Source organism: Bos grunniens, chromosome 17 (genome assembly GCF_055505025.1).
Source record: "Bos grunniens cultivar Pamir isolate PY7600 chromosome 17, Bosgru_T2T1.0, whole genome shotgun sequence".
NCBI classification, from domain to species: Eukaryota; Metazoa; Chordata; class Mammalia; order Artiodactyla; family Bovidae; genus Bos; species Bos grunniens.
In genome coordinates this window covers 46,645,658-46,657,980 of record NC_141181.1, presented here as the reverse complement: position 1 = coordinate 46,657,980, position 12,323 = coordinate 46,645,658, and the positions used below count along the sequence as shown (strand labels likewise).

At 44.3% G+C, this 12,323-nt stretch overlaps 1 protein-coding gene across 2 annotated transcripts; it reads left to right on the top strand.

Moving 5' to 3' along the window:
* The first annotated feature begins 5,143 nt into the window (after window positions 1-5,143).
* Window positions 5,144-8,753, top strand: RAN (RAN, member RAS oncogene family). Of its 2 annotated transcripts, none has more exons than XM_086347244.1 (7): window positions 5,144-5,174; window positions 5,806-5,851; window positions 6,295-6,379; window positions 6,459-6,584; window positions 7,777-7,964; window positions 8,092-8,262; window positions 8,352-8,753. In XM_086347244.1, the coding sequence occupies exons 2-7, from the start codon at window positions 5,816-5,818 to the stop codon at window positions 8,394-8,396; spliced, it is 651 nt and encodes a 216-aa protein (XP_086203370.1). In that variant the 5' UTR covers window positions 5,144-5,174; window positions 5,806-5,815; the 3' UTR covers window positions 8,397-8,753. The 2 variants fall into 2 exon arrangements, with proteins under 2 accessions (XP_086203370.1, XP_086203371.1); XM_086347245.1 differs by having other exon boundaries at window positions 5,144-5,344.
* The last annotated feature ends 3,570 nt before the right edge of the window (window positions 8,754-12,323 follow it).

Sequence of the window (12,323 nt, the reverse complement as noted above, 5' to 3'; positions counted from 1 at the left end):
GGGTAGGCACAAGATAGGTCATATAGGGCCTGGCCATGGACTTCATGTATCTGAGTATAACAGATAAGAAAGGGTTACAGAGATTAAGAAGGGAGAAGGATGGTCTGATGTTTTTAGAAAATTGTTCTGTACTTCTTGATAGGATGCACTGGGAAGGACATAGCATCACTGCTAGGGTGTACTGACCCAAACTTCATACCCTGAATCTTAGCCTGAGGGAATATGAGACACATCCAAATGGAGGGACAGTCTACAAAGTAACTGGGCTATTAAATACCCAGCAAGAGACGACAAGGAAGGTACCGCCCTAGATTAAAAGAGACTAGACAAAAAGAGAGACAGACAAATACCATGTGATATCACTTATAAGTGGAATCTAAAATATGACACAAATGAACCTATCCATGAAACAGAAACAGAGTCCTGCACATAGAGAACAGGCTGGTGGCAGCCAAGGGGACGGGGGATGGGGGATGGATGGAGTGGGAGGTTGGAATGGATAAACAACAAGGTCTATCTGGGGAATTCCCTGGCAGTCTAGTGATTAGGACTCTGGGCTTTCACTGCTGAAGGCCCAGTGTCAACCCCTGATTAGGAAACTAAGATCCTGCAAGCCATGTGGCATGGCCAGAACAAAAACAAAACACACACACACATGCAAAACAAGGTCCAACTGTAAGCACAGAGAACGGTAGTCAATATCCTATGATAAATCATAATGGAAAAGAATGTTTTAAAATGTATATATATATGGAATCACTTTGTTGTACAGCAGAAATTAACACAATATTGTAAATCAACTATATTTCAGTTAAAAAGAAGAGAGAGTGGACAGGTCAACATAATGTGTGATCCGGAAGGGTACCGTCCTAGATAAGGGCAGGAGGGAGACAAGTGCCAATTAAGTCCTGTACATTAGGTAATAAAAGTGTAACATCTGAATTTCCTAATTTTGCTAAGTGTGCAGTGCTTATATAACAGGATGTCCTGAAGTTTTTGTTTTTTAAACTACAGCCTGCCTTCTGAGGAGAAAGCAGGCATATTTATCTATTTGTTTATATTTATTTTTATTTATGTATTTATTTGGCTGCGTTGGGTCTTAACTGAAGCATGCAGAATCTATAGTTCGGTGACCAGGAATTGAACCTGGGCCCCCTGTATTAGGAGTGCAGAGTTGGATCCTGGACCACCAGGGAAGTCCCATCCTGAGGTTCTAAACAATAGACACAGAGGGGTGTTCTGTGTGCTATTTACTCTCAAACATTGCATTGGAAAAAAAATCATATATATATATACATATATGATCTATAGAAAAATCATGTATGTATGATATATATATATATATATATATATATATATATATACACACACTGATAGAAAGTTAGCATGATAAAGACAAATGATCAACTAAACAATATTAACATTTGGGGAAACCAGAGATAATAGATGCTGAAATTTCTTGTATGGTTTTTGTAACTTTTTTTTTGTATTTGACAACAATTTTGTATTGACAACAATTAACTGGAGGTTAAGGATGGGCTTGCAATCCACACTGGATGACCAAGACAAGAAAGTACCTCTGTAAAATGCAAACAAACAAATCACCTGGGAACTCTGTCTAGGTGGCTAGTTCAAGAAGAGCTAATACTCCTGGTTTGGCAAACTTCCCTTTAGCTTTTTTGTCAGAAGAAAATTTTGTTTTAAATAACAAAAGGTATAAACATGATGTTCTCACCACCCAGAATTATATAATGGTTAATAGGCTTTTATACTTGTTTCAATCACTTTTTAGAAAGAAAAAATAGAACACTGTAAATAAAGTTAAAATCTTCTTTGACCTCTTTGGCCAAATTCCATCATATTCCTTTTTACCACTACGAAGCAACAGCCATTGGAACTCGGTCTATATACTTGCAGTCAATTAAAAAAATAAAAATAAAAAACGAATGTACATATGTCCAAGAGCTAATGGTTTTTTATGTGTTTGTAAAAAACTTACCTAAACTGTTATAATATATATGTATAGCCTCTATAAAATTAAACAAAGATTTTATAAAGCTATCATCACATCTTCCTTCAACTTGCTTTTCTTAGTATTAGCTTTTTGAGATCTACCTAACCCTGTTGATTCAATGACTTTCTGTACAGTAAACCCATAGTACAGTTATACTTTATTTATAAATTTTCCTATTGATGAACATGTACTTAAGTTTCATCTTTTGTTATTATAAGAGAGAAGATTCTTGAGAGTCCCTTGGACTGCAAGGAGATCAAATCAGTCAATCCTAAAGGAAATCAGTCCTGGATATTCATTGGAGGGCCTGATCCTAAAGCTGAAGCTCCAATACTGTGGCCACCTGACGCAAACAGCCAACTCACTGGAAAAGACCCTGATGCTGGGAAAGATTGAAGACAGGAGGAGAAGAAGATAACAGAAGACGAGATGGTTGGATGGCATCAGCAACTCACTGGACATGAGTTTGAGCAAGCTCTGGGACACGGTGGACAGGGAAGCCTGGTGTGCTACAGTCCATGGGGTCTCAAAGAATCAGCCACGACTGAGCAACTGGACAACAACAACTATAAAAAACGTTGCAGTGAGCCTCTTGATACTTGTTTCTTTGGGTATATGTGTAAACTGAAGTCTAGGACATCTCCCTAAAAATAGAAATAAAGCCATGGACATTTATGTGTGTTTTACCAGCTTCTATCCTCCCAAGTGGCCAAACCAATTTACATGCCCACCAGCAGCATCAAGATCTGCTTGGTGTTTTCCTGAGGGTCCTTGGGGGCACTTGGATTTGAGTTCCCAGCAGGCAGGTTCTCAGATGTGTTGTGCCCAATTTGTGTCACTTAGATTCCCAGCAGACCTGCTAGTAAACGTGCTCAGTACTACGTGGCTATCTCCTTGGTCATTTGAGTTCTCTTCGCTCTGGGAAGAGTCCCCATGGGGGAATCTTTTCTGGGGAACTTAACTATCCTGATGGGGCCATTAGCTGTCTGCTCTTACTGTCAGCCGTGGATGCTTGGTTGGGGAGGAGCGGGGGTGGGGGCGGGTGGGGAACCAACATAGTAGTTTAAGAATCCAGGCTGATTCATGTTGAGGTTTGATAGAGAACAACAAAAATCTGTAAAGCAATTATCTTTCAGTAAAAATAAATTAATAATAAAAAAAAGAATCTGCAGATGGCATAAAGAACAGACTAATCCACATGGGATGGGGGAGTTGGAAGAAGAGAGCCAGGGACGAATGGAGAGAGTAGCATGGACACTTATACACAACCATATGTAAAATAGATAGCCAGTGGGAATTTGCAGTAGGACTCAGGGAACACACACCCTGGCTCCGTGACAACCTAGAAGGTGGGGTGGGATGGGATGGGAGGTGGGAGGGAGATTGAAGGAGGACAGAATATATGTATATCTATCATTGGAAAAGATTCTGATGCTGGGAGGGATTGGGGGCAGGAGGAAAAGGGGATGACAGAGGATGAGATGGCTGGATGGCATCACTGACTCGATGGACGTGAGTCTGAGTGAACTCAGGGAGTTGGTGACGGACAGGGAGGCCTGGCATGCTGCAACTCATGGGGTCGCAAAGAGTCGGACACGACTGAGCGACTGAACTGAACTGATGGTCAGTTCATGATGATTATGGCAAAAACCAACAAAATATTGTAAAGCAATTATCCTTCAATTAAAAAGTAAACGAATTAAAAAATTTTATACCTTAAAAAAACATATCTGTGGCTGGGACTTCCCTGGTGGTTCAGTGGTTAAGCTTCTGCTCTTCAAATGCAGGGAGTAGGGATTCAATCCCTGGGTGGGAACTAAGATTTATTTATTTTGGAGGCTGCAGCATGAAATAAATAAATAAATAAATAAATAAATAAACAAACAAACCCTATTGGATAAGGCAATGGCACCCCACTCCAGTACTCTCGCCTGGAAAATCCCAAGGACGGAGAAGCCTGGTAGGCTGCAGTCCATGGGGTCGCTAAGAGTCGGACACGACTGAGCGACTTCACTTTCACTTTCAACCATTGGAGAAGGAAATGGCAACCCACTCCAGTGTTCTTGCCTGGAGAATCCCAGGGACGGGGGAGCCTGGTGGGCTGCTGTCTATGGGGTCGCACAGAGCCGGGCACGACTGAAGCGACTTAGCAGCAGCAGCAGCAGCAGCATTAACAGTCATCAGGTTGTGCCTTACATCCCTTAAAAAAAGAAAAGAATCTGTGGCTGTCCAGACAAATGCCAAAAGGGGGCCTTATATTTACGCTGTGAGATTGGAGGACTGCATTCAGCCATCTTGCTGAAAGCAAAGGAATATTAATAAACCCATACTTGTTGAGCTTGAGGTAGTCTCACTTCCTATCTCTGACGAAGGTGAGAGGTGGCCCCAGCAGATTGTTAAGTTTTACGCGTGGTCAGTTGTCTGGATCCTTGATAGCCTTATCCCTGCAAGCGTCTGGAACCTAGTCATTGATTGCATCCTTGTTTGTAACTAAGATGAAAAGAGCTGAAAGGTTGGACACACTAAATTTCATCATTCTTTTCACAGAATAAGGCCACAAAAGCTGCTGACCACTTAGATGTCCTGAAGAAAAGGGGACTGGCTTTCTACTTCTGGTAAGTTCCAGACTGATACGGGGGCGCCGGGATGGAGCGGGAGGGGAAGGGGGATGGGGCGACCCGCACCCCAACATGGCGCCCGCCCCGGGCCTGCGTGCCGTGTTTGTACGCGGGGGCAGGGCCTTTGTGTGGGCCACCCCGCGAGTTTCCCGCCCAAGGGGACCTCGGCCTCTCCTCCCAGTTCTGTTCCCGCGGTGGCAGCAGGGCGCGCCGCGTCGCCGTTTGCGCATGCGCGCGCGCGAACCCGCCCCCGGGCTGGCGCACATGGCCTCGTGGGCCGGCGTGCGTGCGCGCGACCGCGTTGCCTCCCTCGCCCGGTGCGCCGAGAGCCCCTCCCTTACGCGCCAGGCCGACGGGTGAGGCCGCCGAAGCCTGGGCGGCCTGCGTGCGCGCGCGCGTCGGGCCACGTGGGAGCGGCGCGGCGCCGTTGCCCCGCCCTCCCTCGGCGCGCGCCGGCGTCGGCTGCGTCTCCGGGCATTTGAATTGCGCTTCCGCCATCTTTCCAGCCCTCAGTCAGACGGGCGCGGAGACGCTTCTGGAAGGTAGCGGGGCTGGGGCGAGGGCCGTGGGGCTGGGGCGGGGGCTGGTGTTGGGGAGTCCAGACAGCGGCGGGAGGCGGCCATGAGGAGGCGGTTTAGCGAGTCCTCTGGGCGGAGGGTTCTCCTCTCTCCCCTGCCGCGGAGGCCGTGAGGGTGCCGGGACGGGAGCTGCGGTGGGTCGGGCGGACTGTCGGTGCGGAGGGGTGGCCGGCGTACCGGCCGCTTGGGAGGAGGGGAGATGCGGCCGGGCGGAGGGCCGAAGGGCGGCCTTGGGGAGGGCCGTGGGGCGGACAGGACGGCGCGGCCTGGCCGCTGGCGGTGACCAGGCGCTTTCCGCGCGTCGGCCTCCACGCCGAGCGGGCCTCCGCTCCGCCCGGTCTCCGCTTCGAGCGGGTGCGCGCCACGATCCGGCGGCCGCGGAGTCCGGCCGGAGACCGATGCCACCATCGCCATCGCACAGTCGGCCCCCGCCCACCCGCATGTGTGTGTACTGGGGATAGGAGGTGGGATGCGGGCGGCCGGGCTCCTCGGTGGAGGCCTTTGTGGGCCTGGGCACGTGGGGCGGGTCTGGCCATGCGGCCCCCGGCCCGCGCCGCCGTGCAGCGGGCCTTATTTCTTTCTTCTTTTCTCGCAGTAACATCGCGATGGCTGCCCAAGGAGAACCCCAAGTTCAGTTCAAAGTAGGTAACGCTCGTGAGTTGGGGGTGTGCTGCAGCGAACAGGAAGGGCTCTGAAGGAGAGGCAGCTTTGGGGGGCACTCTGTTCCAGACGGTCTTACTTGCAGTATCTCCTTTATGACCGCAAGTGCGTGTGGACGGCCTGCTTCGTCAGCTAACGTGCTCGTGCTGCGGCAGTGCCTTCGGTCCCCCGATAACGAGATGGGGGTGCTGGCCCCACCCTGCGGACAGGGAAGCAGGGCTCAGAAAGTTTCGCTGATTCGAGTCGTTCATTAGATGGGACAGGGCCGCTTGATTAAGATTCTTTGTTGTAAATGTACTTAGGTAGTACGTAAACTTCTGTTGTGTAAGTTAAATTGTCCAGAACATCTTAACAGCGTCATAATCCTGGGTTTCTGAAGTGTTACGTGTTTTGGTGTTTATTTCAAAAATTTGGTTTCCGACAGCTTGTTTTGGTTGGTGATGGTGGTACTGGAAAAACTACATTCGTTAAGCGTCATCTGACTGGTGAATTTGAGAAGAAGTATGTAGGTATGTGGGGGGAACCATTTGTAGACATATATGTAAAATGTTTGAGTTCTTTGACTAACTTGCAATTTCTATGTTCCAGCTACCTTGGGTGTTGAGGTCCATCCTCTTGTGTTCCATACCAACAGAGGACCTATTAAGTTCAATGTATGGGATACAGCTGGTCAGGAGAAATTTGGTGGACTGAGAGATGGTTATTATATACAAGGTAGGTACCTGATTTGTAATAAGTTTTTGAGAGGATTTAGTAGCTTAGTCTCCAAGGTTACTTAGGAATAGATCTATTCAAGTGAAGACGTTGGTAATACTGACTGAATTGGAAATTGTGTGATTCAGTTCAATTCAAAACATGAACCGACTGACTCCAGAGAGTTGACCATTAGAGGGGAGGAAAATTTTGTGAAGGTTGTCTTGTGCCATTTGATTGATTGCATGCTTGTGTCGTGGTAGGCATTGTTTTGAAATACACTGTATAGTTTAAGTTGAGGCTCTTAATTTGAAGACAGTAAGCAACAGATAGTTGTTGCTACAGCTTCAGTATTTAAGCGTTTATGTTTGGGCATATGTTTTGGTGATTGTCAATAATTATTTCTTGTGCACTCCATTAAAAAGATAGTGAACCATTTGATGGGCTTCCTTGGTGGCTTAGTGGTAAACAACTCTCCTGCCAATGCAGGAGACACAAGTTGGATCCCTGGGTCAGGAAAGAAATGTCAAATCAGTCCAGTTTTCTTGCCTGGGAATTCCCATGGACAGAGGATCCTGGTGGGCTAGTCCATGGGGTTGCAAAAGAGTCAGACATGACTTAGAGACTAAGACAACAGGACCCATTTGATACTGAGCCAGAGGAGCTAGGCTTTTTATTTTATAAAATGCTGTTATAAGACCAGCTGATTTCTCTTTAATTGTACTAGGTTTTGCAGAGTTTTTTGTTTTTTTTTTTTTAATGCTTGATTTTAGATTTAAGAAGACAAAGGAGACAAATGCTTGTTATACCGAGCAAAAAAGATGCACAGAAAATACTCATCTAACACTCTTGCTCACTTGATGAAAATTATTGGGAATCTTCCCATGTCTTTTGCTTTTACTTGAGTACATATAAATGCAAGGGTCTTCTTGCCTCCTCCCATCCCCAAATTCGTTAGTTAAAAATCCATAATATATTATGCTTATTAGCTTTATCATGGCTGTGTCTTTCAAAGGATAGATTTCTAGATACTCAGAATATGGGAGGTGAATTCTGAAGTGGTGGTTTATCATTGATCGACTTTAGATACATTCTGAGGCTGAGACAGTTTATGAAGTATTGCAGATGAAAAGAATAAATAAATATGGTAAGCATTTTTCTTCATGTGGTAAATTTGTAGGCATGTACTCATCACTGTAAATGTTTCTTTCAGCTCAGTGTGCCATTATAATGTTTGACGTAACATCAAGAGTTACTTACAAGAATGTGCCTAACTGGCATAGAGATCTGGTACGAGTGTGTGAGAACATCCCAATTGTGTTGTGTGGCAACAAAGTGGATATTAAGGACAGAAAGGTTAAGGCAAAGTCAATTGTCTTCCACCGAAAGAAGAATCTTCAGGTATGTTTTTTAAAGCTTATAGAATTATAATCCTTTGGTTAAAATTATGATGTTAGGCCATTAAAGTGATTTATTGATGTTTTTGATGTGTGGGTTTTTAAAATTAACTTACCATTCTTTTAAACAGTACTATGACATTTCTGCCAAAAGTAACTACAACTTTGAAAAGCCCTTCCTCTGGCTTGCTAGAAAACTGATTGGAGACCCTAACTTGGAGTTTGTCGCCATGCCTGCTCTTGCCCCGCCAGAGGTGGTCATGGACCCAGCCTTGGCAGCACAGTATGAGCACGATTTAGAGGTATGGTGTTTATGTCTCAGCGATGAGTGCTTTTAGATTCCTGGAGCTTTTCATTTGGAGCATTGTAACATTTCCATCTCTTTGTCTAGGTTGCTCAGACAACTGCTCTCCCGGATGAAGATGATGACCTGTGAGAAAGTGAAGCTGGGGCCCAGCGTCAGAAGTCTAGTTTTATAGGCAACTGTCCTGTGATGTCAGTGGTGCAGCGTGTTTGCCACTTTATTATATAGCTAAGCAGAACATGTGCTTAATCTTTGGATGCTGAAGGAGATGGATGGGCTTTGGAGTGAATGTGGCAGTTAAAAAAAAAACCTTCATTTTTTGGACCTGCATATTTAGGTGTTTTGGAACACAGTTGTTTCCTCCTTGAGTTTCAAATATAAGACTGCTATAGTCACATGACAATATTGAGAGGTGGAATCTTGTTTGTTACTGTCATTCCCATTCCTTTTCGTTTAGAATCAGAATAAAGTTGTATTTCAAATATCTAAGCAAATGAACTCATCCCTTGTTTAAATGAGCATTTAAAACCGCTAACAGGGAAAGTTGTGCCATATTACTATTTGAATTGCCTTTGCTATTACCACTTACCTTGAAGTCAGGTTAAATGCTTCTAATTTTCTGTATACTTGAATCATTTCACACAAACGTAATGACAAGTCAACAGTATTGTATTTGATGAGAGGTGTAAATACTATCAATAGTTACGCTAAAATAACATCTACCCCACCTGCCTTTGGGCTTAGGTAGTGTCACCTAGAGATGAGATTTATGTGACCTGTGAAAGGTGGTACCTGTTTCAGATGTTTCAAACAGATACCTTAATTATATTTGCATTTTATGGCAGAAGTAACCATTTTCTAATGTAGAGCTTGTCAAAGTCCAATGAAATCATACAAACGGTTGCAGGAACTTGAGGGACATCTCATCTGTTAAATATGAATATAATTGTGCATTTTTTTGTTTTTTGATGTTACATGTTTAATGTAAAGTTGGCATTCTAGGAAGATGTTCCATGTTTACCTGCTGTTAAGTACTCCCAAGCTTTAAAGGTTATCAAAGATTAAGGATTTCAATGGATATATCACAGCTTTGATGATTTTTCTCTCCCCAAAGAATTTTTCTGGGTGGTGCAAGAACACCTCAGGATGCTGCAGCATAAAAGTAGGTCTTAGGTAAGCCTCTCAGTGATGTGAACAGACTGCCAAACTTTCAGTAGACTAACCACTTAACGTTGTATGGTTTCCACATGTAAACATGAATTGGGTCTGTCTTGCCTGAGTTTGATCTCACTGACACCATACTGTAGCAATTAGAAATCAAGACGAGCTATTTTCCTCTTGTAAGTACTACTGTACTATAGTTCAGTTTACCAAAGTTCTTCAGATGTCCAATTATCCTTAAATGATTACTTTCCTACCTAAAAGTAGGGAAGGATCCCTTTTAAGTATATGGAAAAATGGACTATAAAGGGTAAAATTGGGTACATTTTAATTTGTTGTTAAAGTATTGAATAGATATTAATAGATTCACTTACAGATTTGAATTGATGTATATGCTATGCTATATTCAGTTCAGAACCAGACTAACAGATAATGAAGTTTCCCATGGTCAGATGAAATCTTTCATTGAGATACATGAGGGATATGTATTTGTAACCTTATGTAGAATGCCAGTATGACTAATATTCTGAAACCTAAATGTAACAGTAAAATTCTGGGAGCTACTTGGAGGTGGGAGAGAATTTGAGTCATTCTTGGAAGAAAATTACAAAATATACTGCTTCTACTTTGCCTGGATTTTCTGGATCATCTGGTGTTAATTACCTTGTGGGGGATGCATTTCTGTGTCTAGTTCACACAAATGGGGAAATTTCCCCTTCAATTTCAAATCTGGTGTGTAATGGGAAGAGCCAGCAATTGAAAGCCAAGTTGGTATTAGCTTATTAAACCAAAACTGGTAAAAGTAAACATGAAGTGTTTATGAAAACAGTTTTGTGATGTTCCTTGGCCAATTTTTAAGAAACCCTTTTGGTCCTATTGATCTCAGTATCTAGGAAAGGGCAGGGATTTCCAAAAATGCATTAGACTTGTAAAGACCAATTTCCTGGCTGATCTTGTGCATCAGATTATCATAGTGAGAATTTGTTTTCTTTTGTAAAGAAAAAATGAAGAAATAGTAATGAGCATGTGGGTTAAAATTGGTTTGACTTGCTAGTTGTGCATCTGAAACTGACCTTGTCTTTTGAAGATGCCTTCACCTGTCTTGGGGCTGCAGGCATCCTCCTTGGTAGAACAACTTGGGACTCATCCTAAAATCACGTGTCAGGCAAGCACTGCTAACAAAATGCTATGCGTGTTAACCTGCAAACCTAAAGCTGTTTTGGGGATAAAAAGACCCTGCCTGTTTGTACCTTCTTACTAGTTAGGGCTCTGAGTTATCGTTGGCAGCTCTGCCTGCTTAGGTCCCTGTCATTCCAGGCTTTAGCTTCTTTCCAGAATTTGTACCTACTGAAGTAATTTGATTAGTGCTGCAGCTCCTTTATAGCTCACTCATGGGGTGTTAAACTGGCTCAAGTGTCCCTTGACAGATTTGAATTGTGGAGGACTCTTGAAGAGTCCCTTGGACTTCAAGGAGATCAAACCACTCAATCCTAAAGGAAATCAACCCTGAATATTCATTGGAAGGACTGAACACTTTGGCCGCCTGATGTGAAGAGCCAACTCGCTGGAAAAGACTATTATGTTGGGAAAGGTTGAGGGCAGGAGGAGGAAGGGAGGGGGTGACAGGATGAGATGGTTGGATAGCATCACTGACTTAATGGATGTGAGTTTAAGCAAAGAGGGTGATAGTGAAAGAAGCCTGGTGTACTGCAGTTGATGGGCTTGCAGAGTCAGACCCTACTCAAGTAACAACAGCAACAAGGGTCCCTGCTGTGGCCATGTCGCTGAGCTGCCTCAGCTCTGGTCAGAACAGTAAATTTGCACTTGACGTCGTTTCTCTTACTAGTCTAATTGTCGTGAGGGGAAGGATTATGTCTTCTTGCTTGCTTTGCTTTGCTGTGCTGTGCTTAGTTTTGCTCAGTCGTGTTCAGCTCTGCAACTCCAGGGACTGTAGCCCGCCAGGTTACTCCGTCCATGGGGATTCTCCAGGCAATACTGGAGTGGGTTGCCATGCCCTCCAGGGGATCTTTCCAACCCAGGGATTGAACCCAGGTCTCCAGCATTGCAGGTGGATTCTTCACCATCTGAGCCACCAAAGAAGCCCCATATTGCTCCCTTGTGTCCTTTAAATCTCATCCCTGAGGAGGAAAGGAATTCAGGGCTTGGAGATGAGGGGGTGGGATTGTTGGGAATGGGGTGGGAAGTGGCAGGGAGGATTTTATGCCATTACGATCTGGTATTTTGAAGTATTTCCTCTTGGGATTTGTAGTTTGCATTACCTTTTATCCATTTATTCCAAGTTGTTTCCTTAAAGGAGTGGGGAAAGTGGTCCATCAGGAACTTTGCCACATATGAGTCATTGGATTAGGACAGTTCTGTTAGATGCTAGATCTGTTAGATGCTACCTGGAAGAAGACCCTTGCATTGAGTTTTCAGTTCCTTGTGTTTAAGAAGCAAAGTAGATGCCGTTCCAGATAAGCAGTATTTTTCTAACATGGGCAGTTCACTTCCTAAATTCTGAGCTCCATGCCCTGGGGTGTAATGCTGGCCTTGCAGCTTTCATCTTGGGAAATGAGCAGTCAGGCATCTGCAGAAATGTCATGACTGTAGTGAGTGCTAAGATGGAAACTTAGACAGTGCCTTGAAAGCATGACAAAAATTGAATCTATTTGAGACCTGGAAGGGAGGCCCGTGATCTGAAGGTACCCTGAAAGAAAAGTACCTGAGGCAAAGGGAGCAAAATGCTAGGGCAGAGGATGTGGCTGGAGAGTGGGCAGTGGAGGCCCAGGATGCAGGGTTGCTGGAGGCTCATAGGGGTTTTCAAACCTGTTTATAGAGTCCACACACACAACACAATGCAGAGCCACTGGAGAAGGGTCAGAGTGGCCTATTAGATAC